The sequence below is a fragment of the Melampsora larici-populina genome (assembly GCF_000204055.1).
Source record: "Melampsora larici-populina 98AG31 unplaced genomic scaffold MELLAscaffold_38, whole genome shotgun sequence".
In the NCBI taxonomy this organism is placed as follows: Eukaryota; Fungi; Basidiomycota; class Pucciniomycetes; order Pucciniales; family Melampsoraceae; genus Melampsora; species Melampsora laricis-populina.
Window position 1 is genome coordinate 808,791 of NW_006768802.1, and position 16,721 is coordinate 825,511.

The 16,721-nt window shown below is 40.4% G+C and overlaps 4 protein-coding genes across 4 annotated transcripts; all 4 read right to left on the reverse strand.

Annotated features, from left to right (window-relative positions):
- Positions 1-72: 72 nt before the first annotated feature.
- On the reverse strand, positions 73-3,823 carry MELLADRAFT_78701 (uncharacterized protein; the record flags this gene model as incomplete). Its single annotated transcript, XM_007413717.1, has 5 exons — positions 73-594; positions 693-754; positions 838-2,160; positions 2,310-3,521; positions 3,589-3,823. 5 exons carry the CDS (start codon positions 3,821-3,823, stop codon positions 532-534), a joined length of 2,895 nt encoding a protein of 964 aa, XP_007413779.1.
- A 1,306-nt stretch (positions 3,824-5,129) lies between these two features.
- On the reverse strand, positions 5,130-9,179 carry MELLADRAFT_109752 (uncharacterized protein; the record flags this gene model as incomplete). Its single annotated transcript, XM_007413716.1, has 13 exons — positions 5,130-5,278; positions 5,363-5,449; positions 5,669-5,701; positions 5,827-6,017; positions 6,106-6,117; positions 6,212-6,243; positions 6,433-6,466; positions 7,427-7,519; positions 7,798-7,886; positions 8,106-8,274; positions 8,903-8,959; positions 9,030-9,066; positions 9,140-9,179. The coding sequence occupies 13 exons, from the start codon at positions 9,177-9,179 to the stop codon at positions 5,130-5,132; spliced, it is 1,023 nt and encodes a 340-aa protein (XP_007413778.1).
- A 2,389-nt stretch (positions 9,180-11,568) lies between these two features.
- Positions 11,569-12,495, reverse strand: MELLADRAFT_109753 (uncharacterized protein; the record flags this gene model as incomplete). Its single annotated transcript, XM_007413715.1, has 4 exons — positions 11,569-11,679; positions 11,757-11,943; positions 12,065-12,130; positions 12,338-12,495. 4 exons carry the CDS (start codon positions 12,493-12,495, stop codon positions 11,569-11,571), a joined length of 522 nt encoding a protein of 173 aa, XP_007413777.1.
- Positions 12,496-13,821: 1,326 nt separating this feature from the next.
- MELLADRAFT_90604 (uncharacterized protein) lies at positions 13,822-14,442 on the reverse strand (the record flags this gene model as incomplete). The annotated part of the gene is made up of 4 exons (XM_007413714.1): positions 13,822-13,850; positions 13,911-13,920; positions 14,024-14,224; positions 14,320-14,442. The coding sequence occupies 4 exons, from the start codon at positions 14,440-14,442 to the stop codon at positions 13,822-13,824; spliced, it is 363 nt and encodes a 120-aa protein (XP_007413776.1).
- Between the last annotated feature and the right edge of the window lie 2,279 nt (positions 14,443-16,721).

Sequence of the window (16,721 nt, forward strand, 5' to 3'; positions counted from 1 at the left end):
TTATGTACATATGTACTCAAACTTGCAAAGAACCAATTGTCTTTTGACCTTCAAAGCTTATGAATATTAATAAAATCATGTTCAAATTTTTACATTGCCTGATCAACTTTCTTTTTCCTAATAAAAAGAACCACTTGTTAATTTCCTAAAAACCTCTAAAAAACAAAAATATACAAAACCAGACTAAAGAAAAACAAAACAAAAACAAAAAACAGAAAAAAAAAACAGAAAAAAATAGAAAACAAGATGTAAAAAAAGTAAAAAAAAAAGAAACAACATGAAAGTTTTCTTTTAAGAGAGTAGCTCTCAATGATGTGATTTTTTTTATGAAAAATAAAACTATATAGTTTTTTTTTCATTCATTTATACTTGTACTACTTTATTTAAACCTTTAACAAAAGAAAGAAAGAGACAGAGAAAACACACACACACACACACACACACACACCAATGAACGATAAAGAGAGAAATGAAAGAAAAACGCAAATAAAGATAAAAAAAAGTCAAATCCATGCTTTCTTTGGTTTGGTCTTAAGAGATTATACATTCTGATGCGGCTTGATCTCTAGTAGGCCTAGCTTGTTTCTTACCAGGCTAATTAAAAATCCAACCAAAAGAAAAATTCGAAAACGATTAATTTATGGACACACAAAAGGATTATGATATAGATAGATAGATCGACTCAAGCTTACCTTTTGTGCTCCCAACTTTTTCAATTCAGTTAATCTTTGCATAGCTCTCTTATTATTATTAGCTAAGTAAATCGGCAAATCCAAACCAATCCATCAATCAATCCTAAATTTGTCATCAAAAAAGAAGAAAAACAAAAAAACTTACTAGCAGCTCTCATATACCATCTTTTAGCTTCATCAATATTCTGTTTGACTCCAATTCCCACCTCAGAATAATAACCCACAGCATATTCAGCTTTAGGTAAACCTTTATTAGCAGCTCTTCTAGCCCAAAGATAAGCTTCTGAATCAGATTGTTTCAAGACACCTTCAGATCCCGTTAAATACCAACCTGAAAGTGCTAATTCAGATTCAGCATCTCCTTTGGCTGCTGCTTTGGTATACCATCCAATCGATCTTCGTGGATCTACTGGACATGTTAAGGCTCCATATTCATAACATGCTCCTAATCGGTTTTGTGATGGTGGATATCCTAGTTGAGAAGCTTGGGTATAAAGTTCTCTTGCATATGCTTCATCTCTTTGTAATAAATAAACTACTGGTGCATTGGGTGCCACAGGTGTTGGATCCTTACGAGAAGCAGTGGATGCTGCGTTAGGAGCAGGAGTGGGTGCAGATACGATCGGTGGTTTTTCATAAATTTGGGCTAATTCATGTAACGCATGTGGATTATCTTCATCAGCTTGTTGTGCAGCTCTTTTCAGCCAAAGTAATGCTTCTTGTGGATTTCGTTGTTGTCCTAAAAGTCCATTTAATAAGATCATGCCTAATTTATACATTCCAGATGTATCACCTAAAGCTGAAGCTTTACGATAAAACAAAACAGCTCGATTGGGATCTTTTCGTGTACCTGCTCCTACTTCATTGCAAACTGCTGTACGATAAGTAGCTGCTGGATGATTCTGTTTTGAAGCTTGAACATATAAATTATAAGCTTTTTCATGATCGACTTGTAATCCTAAACTACCATTTCCTAAACAATTGGCTAAAAAGAATTGAGCATCTGCATAAGCTGGTTTACCTACTCCAACGCCTTGTGTTGCTAATTTTTTAATTAATTTCAAACTTTCTTGTAAAAGTGCATCTCTATATTTCTTAATTGCTTTATCATCTCCAGCTGCACCACCTGATGCTAATTTTTTGGCTGCTTCGATCAAGAATTTGGCAAAATTGAAATGAGCTTCTGGATCTAATTCTGATTTGATTCGATTTCGATATTCATCAATTGATGCTTTGGTGATGGTAGGACCAGGTTTAGGTGGAGCTGGCGAGCTTCGAACCGGCCCACGAGAAGAAACAGAGAGTGAAGACATGGATGTACCGGATCGACTAAGACCGGCTCCCTGGGCGTAAACTTGAGAGGACGGATGAGGGCGTAAAGCTTGTTGTGGATGACCGTAGGGATCAGCGTATCCACTGGGGCCACTATAGTTGGGACCTGAAGGGTAAGGATGTTGCGCTTGAGGAGCTGTCGAAACAACGAGATAAGTTAACAAATGATCAAGATTCAAAGAAGAAGGAGAGTGTGAACATCGAGGATATGAATAGCTATGGAGTCTTATTATGAAAGGGGATCACGAGAAAGGTGGGGTGTTCTGAAAGGGCACAAAGACTCACCAATGCCAAATTGATTCACAGGGACAGCTTGATAATACTGACGTTGGGCTGGGTTAGGGGCGTAAAAGGCGTTAGCAGATGCGGTCGGAACACCACGAAGCTGCTGAGACGGATGATTGAGATTGTGTGGGCCTGGGACAGCAGTGTAGGCAGGATGTGGAGAGAAAACCAAGGCCGAGGGATTGGTTTGTGGATGAGAAGGATGTTGTTGAGGATGATGAGTAGGTGGTGCACCAGGGTGATTCGGGTTGGCATAGATTTGTTGAGCTTGATGAGGCATGTATGGTTGAGAGGGATCCATCGGATGTGATGGATACGGAGGGTAATGAGGACGAAGATTGTTGTTAACATTTGTGGAAGGTTCCCCGATGACATCATTTCGATTAAAGCCAGATGTACTTGGTTGAGAAGCCGAATAAGAGTTGATTGAACCAGGGCCAGCAAGGCGTTGTTGTGGATGAGGTGCAGTTACATGGCCTTGTTGATCATTAGAAGACTCTGGAGCAGGTGCTAGCCTATTCAAAGTGGAGTTTATGGTTTCATGTGAGCTGACTGGGGATGAGATCACTCCACCGTAACCATCATCTTGGATGGAGGGTGAAGGGATTGAGTCATCGACTTCGGTATGAGGAGCAAAGTGTGCAGGATGAATAGCCATTCGATGTGAATCGTTTGAAGCCGAGGTGTTCATGACAGGTAAACTTGAAGTTGAGATTGGACGATCTTCATACATGCCAATGATTTTATTATTTTCACCACTATCTGTAAGTTTGATTGGCATAGAGCTACGACTATTAGTTGAATCTTGACGAGAGTGATGTGGAGTGGAGTGTTGAGAAGCAGAAGAAGAGGAAGAAGAAGCAACAGATTGTTGATTGATAGGAGGGTTCAAAGAGGATGAAAATGAAGGTCTGCTTGAGCTAGTATCAAAATCAATAGATTGAGAACTTCGACTACCTAAATCGAATGAGTTTGTACGACTATTAGATTGAGGTTCGAGATTAAGGTTTGATGAATCCTTTTCTTCATGTTCGAGTTGAGATTGATTACGAATAGGTGGAGTGAAAGATTGGTCAACTAGCCTTAGACGATCTAAATGTAAATCATCAGCCGTTGGTAAAGGAGGAACAGCTTGTTTGACGGGGGAAGTTTGACGTAAAGAAGGGGAAGAACGATTTGAATGACGAGTGAGAGCTCGAGTAGGAGAAGATTCTATTCAAGATTCAGAAGAAAGGATTAGTTATTCTTTGATTCTTGATAAAAGTTAATTAAGATTTACCTTTACGAGACCAAAATAAGTGATCAGATGAGTTTTGATCGATTTCAGGAAGAAGAGGGAATGGTTGAGATTCATGAAGAGGCAGAGAAGGATTGGATGAGTCTGATTCTGTTTGTTGTTGTTGTTCTTGTTGTTCTTGTTCTTGTTCTGGTTCTGGTTCTGGTTCTTGTTCTTGTTCTTGTTTTGGTGAAGCAGATGGTGAAGGTGCCGATGGTGAGGATGATAAAGTGTTCATGATGAGATGAGTATAAGATTGTTCTTGTTGACCTGTTCTTGTTGACCTGTTCTTGATGGATGGATGGATTGAATTGACTGTTGACTTGAATGCTAAATCCCAATCTGAAGTCTGAAGTTGATGATTCTAAATTTTAATCATTTTCTCTTTTTTCTTCAAATTCAATTCTTAAATTTTAGAAATCCCAATTCACTTCACTTCTTCACAATTTGTATTCTTTCAAGTTTCAATCAAACAAAAGAATCAAAACATCAACTCACCAATCCTTATCAATCACATCATCAATTCAATTGACTGACAGAATGCTATGAAAGCATGCAATTGTTTCACTGGATCCTCCAAATCCATCAATATGGATTCATGGATTTCAAGAAAGATTGAGATAGCCTTACTCTGAGAACTAAAACCTTGTCGCAGAGTCTTTTTGGATTGTGTGGGGAATCTGCAACTTCATGGTGATGGTATGTATACCACTTATGATGGTTGATATTTGATCCTGATTGATTAAACCTTGATCAAACTCCCTACAATGTCAAAGGACACCAACATTTCAATTTCAATAGAAACTTGGAATTAAACCTACCAGATTTAAAGTCCTTCAAAAAATCAGTTTGTAACTTACTAAAGTCAACTCCTTTGTGAATCAAGATTTGAATTTTCATACCAGGAGTCAACACAATTTTTAGTTGGGTACCATAGGAAATACGTCTGAAATAGTCAATTTCAGATTTTTAGTTGGGTACTATAGGGAATAAGTATGAAATAGTCAATTTCAGAAAGTTGTAAACCAATGTAGCACATCAAGAAGAACATTAGAACATTCATTCTTATTTTGTGATAACTTCATTTGCTCCAATGATTGCACCAACCAGAATTTGCTCACAAAAATGATGAAACTTTCAACTCTGATTACTATCTTGGTTCCTTTGAAGGAGATCAGCCTGTACAAGACTTTCTAAAAGATTAACTGACTGGAAGCAAATCAGGTTTGGGGTAAAAGTGAGATCAAATCATGGTTCATCTTAATATATAATTTTCCATTGCCAAGTTACAATCTTCCCATCATAAAACTAAATTTTGCACAATGAAATTGAATGTTTTTGAGATTTATTGGAAAAGTCCCTTACTTTTGACAAATCAAATTGAGATTCTATGGGTTTAAGTTACAAACAAGATCTACTCATGAAGGATTGCTCATACATATACATAATGTTTCTCCTCATGGGAGACCATTCACAAATTGAAACTGAGTCTTGAGGTCTCACAACGTCCTAAAAAGTGTAATCCTGTCTTTCATTTTCTTTAACTAGTCTGGTTCCTTTGGGGGTATATATGCAATGTCCCATTTTCCTGCATAAATATTAATAGCTATGGCTGAATAAGCTGGGATGTTTACACCTTGTTGCAAATTGACCTCTCTGGTCAACTTGAAGTACAATTTTGGTGCCTGGTGCACTGTAAAGGAAAGATAAAACCTGGTTCAATGATAGAGTCAAAATCAGGTAGGATGAGAAAGGTTCACCTACTCTTTGTATGTACCTTGTGTGCCTTGCTTCAAGCCAGTTACCATTCCAGATGGGATTGACCAATCATTGGTAATGGTATCATTGTTTGTGGCTATGAGAGCTTTTGAGCCACACAAGTATACAGATTCTAATTACCCAACTACATTTATTCAAGCCAGAAAAAATATCAATGATCAATGTCAATCGCATCAGGAAAATCAAGCAAAGAAGTCACATTGCAGGACAAGAGCAGTAGATGTGAATGACGAGGAATTTAACATCTTCCAATTGCATTGGACAATTCCCTCACAATTAGGACATTTGTAACTAACTGGCTCACGTCTGGCAAGCGCCTGTATCTTGATTCCTCCCACTATCATTGAATATTGATGTTTGCAAATCAAACCACTGAAAAAGTGTACTTTGGAAGGTATTGTATGTATAAGTACCATCACCACCCCAGATTTCTCACAAAGCAAAAGATCATCAACATTTTACAGTTTACTGCTGGACTCTTTGGTGGTCCATCATTGAATATATCATATTTGTACCCGCTGAACACATCAACTGAGTCATAATCCCATGTGAGGAGGAGAAGGTGAGCAATGAAATATTGTGGATCAGTGACTTTGAGAGTGGCACCACTTCTTTCAAGATTATGTTTAGTGACATAGACAGTGCTTTCAGAACTGAGTAACATCATTTACGGTCATCAGTGTGACAACTTCAGAGGAGACATGATCACTACATAGAAAGACTTTGATCAACTCAACTGACCATCCAAAATATCTGCAAAGGTTGAATTTTGGGGAGAAAAGGCTCATTCAACACAGGTCCATTTTGTGTCTAACAAGTTGAATCTCTTTGCAAAAGAATAACTCACCCTGCATCCCAACCAGTTCCCTGTGGAATTGGCTAAACAAAACACCACACAAACACACCACCAAAAGCAAGATACTACAGAAACGGATATAAATCTTAAGAGCGATTGGAATGCACACCTTCAATAGAAATTAGGCCATTGGTCTTGAAAAACAGAACATTCCATGTAAGCTTTGTCATCTTGACCACTGTTTTATGAGTTTAGATGCAATGGAGTACTACCTTGAATATCTGTGCGATATTGGCATTGGGATACCTGGTTATTGCCCAACGGCAAGTCTGAACAGGTCATGCAAATCAGTCATCATTTCAATTCCCAAGTGACTTGAAGTGTGATGATTCAAACTCCAATATGTTTGATTTACCCACATACCAATGATTGGACAGTGTCAGTTTTGCTGAAGTTCTCATCTTGGATGATGCCTAAACCACTTGAGCTCTTGATTTGACCAAGGATTTCTTGACGTCCTCACACTGGTGCATCCTCAAGAGGCATGCTCTTCCCTGCGGCCAATCTGAAGCCATTCACACCCAATTACGCAAGAAGCAAGCTATTTTTGTGTGTTTCAAGATCAAACCCTGATGACAGCATCCAAAAAAACCAGCTCTGTTATATAAAACAAGGATTCCATGCCTCCAAAAAGAAGAAGAGTATCTTTTTACAAACCAAAAAACTTCCCTTTGAGAAATTGAACTCTATGACTTATACTAAAACCAGCAATTACTTATGATTGAGATCATCTCAATTCTTTGATTTCATCTTTCTTATCTGACTTTGAACATCTAGTACCATTACTGTTCATTGCTTTTTCTAGCAGTTGGTTATTGAAATGAGACAGAATAAGACCCAGCAAGCTTGATTTTGGATTAACTTCCTTTTGACATCCCAGATGTTTCAATCTCTTTGTTAATATGCAGAAACTAGACTGTTACAGAATTACAAACCTGAGACAGGAGTTTGGAACAGACCTTTCAGCAAGTATCAGGCAGCAGTACCCATCCCGCACCTCAGACAACATGGAATTGCCAGCTCCTGTTTTACAAAGGCTTCAATTTACCTGAGTAAACTTCTGTAGCAAAGCCAATAAAGAAGCTTCAAGCAACATCATTCAGCCTCAATTCCCTTCAAGCCATCCGTTTTAAGTCTCAGGCTGACAATTATGTGTCATTACATTGGCAGCTATTTCAGCCTTGGATAGAAAGATAAATAACTTACGTGTCAACAATACCTCCCACACTTGTGGCCTTGCAACATTTGATCATATTGGAAGACTCTCCACATGTACCACATTTGGAGTGTAAGATGTAGCTAACAGTCTGTTTGGCTCTTGAAAACTAGGCTTACTCATTGCAGCTAAGGTATGTAAATTTCTTGCAAACCTGATAATTGACCCACCCCTGATCTCCTCAGCAATGCTCATTTGGGGGTGATATCTGAACCCATCTGTAGCCTGCCGGCCCAAAGTGGTCTTCACACTTCTTGGCTACATCTTGATGGGACCATCAAAATAACTACTTGAGATTGAGACTGTTTGTCGCGTCAGATACCATCAATCAACATTGATAGGCATTGAAAAGAGTACTTACCTAAACCATAACATCTGTGCAATGACTGTGGGCAGTTTTGCAAAACAGGAAAAGACCAAGCCCAAGGAAGATGATGAGCATGATGTGGGCTTTGAAGCCAATGAGCGTAGCAGCAATAGTGGGATGTGGTGGAAGGATGAAAGATATGTACGGAAACACTTCAAACACTGGAAAGATTGTTCAGGAAACGCAAGACAACAAAGTGTAAGAAATGTGGAGGTTTGCAACTCGGTTCCTTGAACCTCATATTGTGCTTCTTACAGATTGGCATCCTAGATCTGATTGTGAAACACTCATCTCAATCTCACATACAAGACCACCAGGCTACCCGTGGAGATACATGTTGGAAACTCTCGACCCGGCTGAGCCTGGGCTGAGCTGATGATCACATACAACATATAGTTTGCACACTTGCGACCTCTTGCTACCAAGCGCTGAGCTCCTGAATCAACATGTCCAAATGCAAACAGCTCCAAGCTACGCACACCGAGAAATGCATTGCTCACTTGGACCAAAGTCGAGGCTCTTCAAGACTTCATCCACCACTAATCATTGTTGACAACAATGTAAGTGATTGGATTGCTTGTTCAACTGCTTAGGAGGAGCAGTGAGAAGGTCTTCAGTTTCATGCAATCTGCAGTACAGCTATATTTCTCAATAGATTTCACCAGTGTAGTAAAGAATTCCTTCTCATAAAAAAACCATGGATGAAGCTTGCCAATGCAAAAACAAAATAGAATACAAAAGGAACAGGAGAAAGACAGTACAGAAGATATAGTGGGGGTAGAGTACCCGCACACAACTAGCCCAATTATTCAGATCCTGACATTCCTTCAACAAACAACAAACAAGATTCTAGATGTGTTAACCATGCAATATCTGAATCAAAGAGAACAAGACAAAGGATTTTTTGGCCCGGACCACTACTGGCGTGTTCAAAACAAGTTTATCAAGGGTAGTATCCATTTCAAATCCTGGGTTCTCAGCAACCTCTGTTCCGCGCTTTCATGCAAGCAGCATGACTATTCAACACATCATTGCCCAAGTTTTAGTAAAAGTCAGACTCGTGAAAAAGTTCAAAGCAAGGCTAATAGTTTTCACTGACTCCATACGTTGCTTGCGTTTTTCGTGAGCTCGTTGTTGAAGGGCTTGGCCAGCGACCCTGAAAAATGGTGATCAGCACACTTGTTAGCAATCAACTTAAGGAGACAGACAAAGACAGGGTTGCTTACGATTCATCAGCTGGGTTTGAAGCAGCAGAAATGGTGACTATATCACATGAAGGAGACATCAGTTGGATTGATGATGAACAAAAAGGGGGACGAATACAAAGGTTGCTCACCGGCTAGAATAGCAACCATAAACAACTTGATGGAAACCATTGCGAGAAATCAATTATTGCGTAGAATGAATGTTTTCTTTGTAAAGAGTTCAAGATTGGAGTGGTTTGGAATGTTTAGTGCAGATGAGGGACAAACCAATTGTGGAGTCCTCTTATATAGCCATTTGGCCGATTGTAACTCAACTAGGTCCCTCGGTGTGAGAAGCAGGGAGGGACTTGGTTGAGTTTACGCTCGGAGAAGTTGAAAATCAAGACTTGGATAAGTTTAGCAGAGTTTAACGCTAACTTAACATTTGCCCTTGGTGCTGATGTGAGCAAGTGTTAGCATTGGGCTGACCCGACGAAGTTTCCGGATCACGTTTCCGGATTGAACTTGAGAGTTTATTTCTGGGCTCAACAATCAAGTTCAACACCCACCGATTGGGGGTGTGGGTGTCCATTAGTTCACTCCTCTTCACTCCAATAATTCATTCTCATTTCGAAGGAAAAAATATTGGGCCCGCTAAGTCGCGTGAGCTCACGGGAAGTCGCGTATCTTGCCAAGTGATTGCTATTGCTGACATTTCCAGATTCTTCAGTTCAAATCGCAATCTCAAGCTAAGACATAACGTCATTGTACGTGTATGGGGAAAATGGTAGCACGAGAAAAATTTATGAAAGAAAGAAAAACAAGTCGAAGATTTGTATTTTATGCCCACCCTGGATCGAGCCGTAGTTTAATCAGGTCGAATCTAGTTGAATCTAGGCTAATCTGGGCTATGTTAGGAGGAAAACAAATGGAATCGACTAAACTCAACAAAATCCCACGCTGCGTCTCGAGTGTTGAGTTTAGGAATCGACATAGATCGAAATACGATGGAATCAAAAAACTTGAGCAATAATAACAATCCGCCATCACGTGTACCCAGCTCACGTGATTTCGAGAGCCCCTACGAGCCCCTCTCCAGATGTAGAGACTCTCGATCAAAATTTCAGGGCTCTGGAGGTTCCACTCTGAATTTTGCAAGGAAGCGGTTTTTCGTGTTTTGACCCCCTAGATGTGCGAGACCCCGCACAATAGGGAGGCAGAGGAAGGCCATGGCGGATGCTCTAAGTGATATGTTTTGTGACGTCCAAAAGAAGTAAATTACTAACGAAACATATTGCGCTCAACGTTACGTTTTAAACCACTCTTTTGACCATCTTGTATATTGATCTCTACTGCACTGATGCTACCACATTTGTCATTCAATATACATATCTTGAATTTCTTCATAATTTCCTTGTATTTTCTTCTTGGGTTGCGGCCTTCAACGTTCAAGTTTGGATGACAAGAAATCCAACTTTAGAAATTGGGCTCAAAATACCAATTATTTTGAGGGGATGGATACGAACAATATTAGGCTTGTTTGCATTTTTGATCAATCACATGATCTGCGGTTGGTTCATTGATTGTTGATTTATTATAATTTCTTTGAATGTGGTTAAAGTGATAAGTTTTTCGAATTTGTTCGATCTCGTAATGTTTGAGATTATCTTGGAGAAGTTGCTATGTATCGAATTAATGGAAGGAATTCAAAATCGAGAACTGTGCAAACTCAGCTTTTCAGGTTCAAACCTGGACGAACATCTTCATCAATCAAATAAATGGAACCGTTCATTCGAGAAAACCCTCAGCTACAGAGATTGAGTACACAAAACCTCGTTTCCTTCGTGAGGATGTCTGTAAGATAACACATAAACTTACCAAAGTCCCTCCCTCACCTCGACTACTCGTGAGGGAGGGAGGGAGTTTGGTAATTTTAGATAACGCACCTGGCAGATCGTTGGACGGTCGTGTAGTCAAAGATGCTCTGCAGTGCTTTATGGTAACATCCTTGTGATGCTGTTGTCTGCCTATAGCACATGACGTAACTGACCAGAAAGTGGCATGGTCCCACAAACTTGGCACGGTCATCGCATCATCAGGATACTTACTTTCTCCATTACGCCCAATCAAGCTGGAGTTCAATGATCTCATCGGCTTTGATTTTTGAAACCTCATAGGGCCATCACTATGTATTTTTCAACGAAAAGAAAAGACACAGCATCTTGAAAACGTCAGAATGTGATGGTCCATCCGCAAATGTGATGCCCCACAAACTCGCGTTTTCAAGAAAACATCTCTACTTGTGAATTGCCAAATAAAATTAGAGCATGCTGATGGAAATTCACCAGGGTTGAAGTGATTGACTTTTCAATTCATGTCGGAAGTCTTTCCAATTTTTTTCATCATCTTATTCATACGATATGCAATCCGAATCACCTCAAATAAGTTGATAGTTTTACGTGGCTTCTTCCATTGCGATTCCACTGGAAGACGTTCGTCGTTATACCTGTACTCATGCAAACAATGTAAAAATTTCATGAGGAAAACCCTTTTCTATATAATTATGAGAGTTTCCTTTGTATTACCATTCTCTTAGCCATTCAGAGCGAGCGCAAATGGCTGGTTCGGCGGCTAGAATCGATCTTTGATCCTCGAAAACCTTGACGGCCAAAACAGCTTCACCAATTCCAAGCTAAAGGTGCGTTCAAAGCACCCAGATAAATTCCCAAAACTTTTACAACACTGGGACAAAGACGAGATGAATCTCACCATATGAAGTTTGGTCATTGATTGATGAGGACGATTATCGATGATATCCTTTTCAAGGATACTTCTTCTTAGAGCATAATCATCAAGGGTGATCATCTTATCCTGTTGTGCAACATGATCTGGGTAATCAATGGAATCGAGAAAGTTTGAGACTAATTGTGGGTCTGGGTTGAGCGCATCTCCTTCACTGAGATCAAGATTCGTCACATATCACATTTTTCGCCGTAGTTGAAATCAAGAACAAAGCCACATCAGTCAAACATCAAGACGGTTCATTAGCCATCCTATCTATTCAGCGAATCACTCACCCAGCATCCCATCTACTGATACTAGCATCGTGTTCTAGAACACCATGAGTTTTTAACATATCAATACTGAAACCCCAAAATGCTTTCAGTTTCAAGTTGACCAGAAAAACGAATAGGAAAGCAAATGGAAAGCTGATATTGTAACAGCTCATAAGTCCACTGATGAGTTGAAACCAAGGAATTGATTCTTTCGAGTCCTTCGGAGTTCTATAACAGATTTTCATTTTATCAACTCAAAGCCTTCTGTCATGAAGATACTACTTTTTAGCTCACATATAGGAATGATTGATCATCGTAGCCAGAGCTGGACAAGGACAACCCAGCCGTCTTCTTACGTACGGATGTTTAGGATCTGGTCCGTTCTGAACTTCCAACTTCTTTTTCTCTTCAATCTCCTCGCCGCCCTTCTCTTCATCATAGGTGTCTCTCATTGTTTTTGTATGTTGATAGACAAAGTGATTACCGAGTTCTTCGTAGTCGAGCCTGAGAAAATAGCTCCGGATGAAAGAAGGTCTTGTCTGACAATTGAATGGCGAGACTGAACACGCTATATGAGATCTGTTCACAATCACCCTCCTTACTCACTTGATCCTCATACAACCAATACTCAAACCAAGGGGAAAAGCGGGGATAACACAACATCTCCCCTCATCATCGATCAACGTGAATACATAGATCTTCAAAGCCAATGATGGATTGAGAGTCGAAGTTCATGAAGCGTTTCAAAAACTGACCCCCTCTGCGCATCCTGACACCATTTGTTATATCTTGCTGAGGGAGATTCGCCCGTTTTGAAGTCATTCAAAGAGGGGTCAACAAAAAGGGGTCAACTTCTGTGAGCTTAAGTGAACCAGGGCTTACGATTGGTACACTGTTCCAGGAATTTGAGAACATTCTCAATTTTCAGCATTTAATTTCTAAGACATCCATCAGCCTGCATCAGCCTGCAGCTTGAATGTACAAAATGCTTGGCTGTGGGGTACATTGTGACGCTATGTGAACGCTATGTGACGTCACTAGACCTCACAATGACACCTGAGTCATCATCCAACACTCAGGGGTAGAGGTCGATCCGGGAATCAGGACTGTATGCATCTGCATATATGTACAACTGCCCGCCCGTCACAAGTAGGCCAACAAAAGTGCCAAAGGAATTACATGTGCTGCGAAGAGGCTAGAAACTAGGAGAGAAAATGCCAACCTTTCCAATTTCATATGGTATTTCAAGATCGGAGATTATAGAGATCAAAGGGGGCAAATTTGATTGGTTTATGATGCAAGTCAATAAGGATTTGTTCGCCGTGAAGTAAAGAAGTTAGTATTTGCCATTCTATCGATATGAGAAGGCCCGAATCTCGGACAAGGCGATACTTCAAGACTCAAATCAATTTCCCTTTGGGAGAACTTATAGATAAATTATTCCTGCAATGTCACCAATCATGAACACAAATCTACGAAAAACCCAACCGGAAATGAATATCAGACTGTGATAACTCCAATGTCGAATATACACCTGTTGTATTGAATCAAAAAGGTGTTGATCAGAGGAAGTAAGACAGTCAAGCTTGTTTGTATCTGTATATATATTGACACATATCTAGAGTAAGGAGGTAAACGAACAGCTGCAAAATGACACAGTGGATGAAATCAGAGGCAGGAAAGTAGAGTAACGTAAGGCAGTAAGGCTGAGGTAGGAGGATAGGAGTGGAGACGATGGGCTGGATTGACCAAGCGCTGTGGAGGCTAGTCGGCAAGAATCAGAGGATATGCATGGCCGCGAAGATTACTTGCGAGAAATTACAAAGCGGTACAATATCACTTGCGAAAAAGGAGAGAAGGACTAAACCGATGGATACCTCAGATATCATCAATATCGGCCTATAGGTAAAGTCATCATCATCAGCATGAACTGTAGTAAGGTGTCGATAGATCATACGAAGAGACAAAAGGGGTACATACCTCTTCAAACTCGAAATTACACTCGTCATCTTCACCAGGCCCAAAGGTATCTGTCTCGTTGATCTTTGCATTTTCTGGTAATTCACCATATGCTTTCAGATTCCTAGCCTCATCAGTGGTGTATTTCTGGATTACATCTGCCTTGTCATCTTGGAAATCTCGCAATGATAATAAGATGATATCTCCTTGATTGATCCAAACCTAACATGAATAGCACACAATCATTCAGAATTAGTTAGTCCAAACGGAAGATGGTAGGTATATCCGGGTTACGGTGTGATGAGGTCTTTGCACACCTTTTTCCGCATCTTCCCTCGAATGTGAGCCAGTCGCTTCTCACCGTCAAAGCACATTGCTTCCAGACGACCATTTCCGAGCATCTTTGTCACTTGAGCGTATTCTGTCAAGTCAAAATGCATCCGAAAAGGGGAAGGAAAGTCAACTTGATAGACATAGTAGTCGTGTCGATTCTAGAGTCAAATTCAACCTTGTCCATCTTCTTTGAAAACCAGTTCTCGCTTCTCTGATTCGTTTTCGTTCTTTCCTCGACGACGATTCTTTCCTCCCTTTCCCTTATTCTGATGGTTGGACGAAAATAGTTCGGGTTGGTTAGCGTCGAATCGATGAGTTAGTATCATAGATAAGTGAAACCAGCTGACTTTGGGCATGATTAGCTAGTTGTATGGTTCTGAATGAGTACTTCGATGGTTGATGTTCGATAGTTGAGGATAAGTTAAGGTATTGAAAAAGCGGTTAGTAGTGAGGTTAGCCTTCAGACTTGGTTGGAGAACTTTGAAGCAAGTCGGTCAGCCAATAAAGGCAAAAACTCCTGCCACCTCGTTCGCCCCCTTCATAAGCATACCTACAGTGGGCCGTGTAGCATGTTACATAAGGCCGTTGTCAGGTGGACCGCGGGATTCCGGGAACTGTATGCGTTGTATGTTATATCCTGGAGCAAATGCTTTTTCATCAACCATCCATTTAAATCCTTTGCAGGAGGCTCAAGAAGCTGATCAACTCACCAGGCCTTGAACAGAAAGCAGCTTGCTCTATGCATTTCCAACTGCTGTGCCAAACAGTACCCGGTCCCTGCAGATAATTGCGCAAATTTGGAACTTCTCATGTGACCAGCCTCTTCTTGGTCTTGATTGTGTTGAGCAGCTGACCACATTTTACTTGGACTATCATGAAGGAGGCAAATTAGCTTTGAACCAAGGAGATATGTTTGTCTTTGTTTGAGTTCATGGACCACCTCATTGACCACATTTGACCCCTGGTACTCCAAGCAAGCAATTGTGTATATATGTAGGTTTATAGCATGTGGTAATACAAATGTAGTGTTGGTAAACAAGCAGAAATGTAGGAAAATGTAGTAGAACTTTTCAATGGTATTGATATTGATCTCGACCGATCTTCCTCATGTTTCATTTAAAGAAATTTGGTCATTCACTTGAGAAGGACATAAAAGTGAAGACCAGATAAGATGGCAATAAAATTGGTGTTTCACAAGAGAAAATGAAATCACAGAGAATTAAGGTAAACTCGAAGCAAGGTTTTGAGACATCAGTCTGCCAGGAGGAAGCTGATGCGGCGCGCCATAGCCAGCAGACACACAATACTCTCAGTTGAGTGATGTCATGAACTGACGCGCCTCAACATGTAAGGAGATCTTTACCGCGCTCTCACATGTTGGCTTAGATGATCAAGTTTGTGCTGAGAGTGCAAAGTTCAAGATGTCGTAAAATCGTCGTCGCCTGTGGACCACTACTCCTCCCGAAGTCTAGATATTGTGAATGGTATTGTGTACGCAATTGTGTATTTGACTTGCGCGTCGATCGCCTTCCATGAGAGCATGGCAAGATCAGTGGAACTGGCGAGCACAATCGAGCGCGGGCCAGAGCGAGCGCTGTCAATCCTGCGTCGCAGCTGTACAGTCCCCAAATAAAACCATAACACCTTTTCCGGATAATCCAATTACATGAACTATCACGTAACATACACCCACTTCCCCAAACTGGTCATGATCATGAATCATGATACACCCCAACGTAGCCCATGGCCAAAGGTGATCCTAGATCAAATCCACTAAAACCATGATCACAATATTTGAATCCAATCACGACCTAACCTCACGGCAATCATTGATATCGTATACGTCGAGTGACAATCTATAAACAATACATATTTGGATCAGTCACATATCCTTACTGCACTATTAGATACAATGGAAGTATGCAGAGAAGTTCTGAACACTTTCGATCCCGCCATTGGCCAACATCAAATAAGTAGCCATAGAGATGTGGCCGCATTTCTAGTGGTAAAGGGTTGCGTGTGTCACTTGTGCAAGTTAATGCAATGTGTGTGGATCGAAGATTCTTTTGGGTATGGTTAAAGCAATTTTCCGGCTTTCTGAAGGGATACCATCTATCAGAAACATAGAAGGATCGTAAGCGCATGAGGGGATGGTAATAGTATCATGCGTGAAAAAGGGAAGCCCAAGCAGTTGCTGGCTGAGCTGTGGAGATTGACCCTGGAAGAGGACAATTACTCTCATAAAATTATCCTCAATCAAGTTGTTTTGGTTTAAATCTATGGGCCATCATCCATTGTTTTGAGATTGTCAAAACCGAATCGTCGTATATTGGCAAAGTCTGAGGGATCATGGTTGGATGCATGGGGTTCAGCAACCCATGATTCC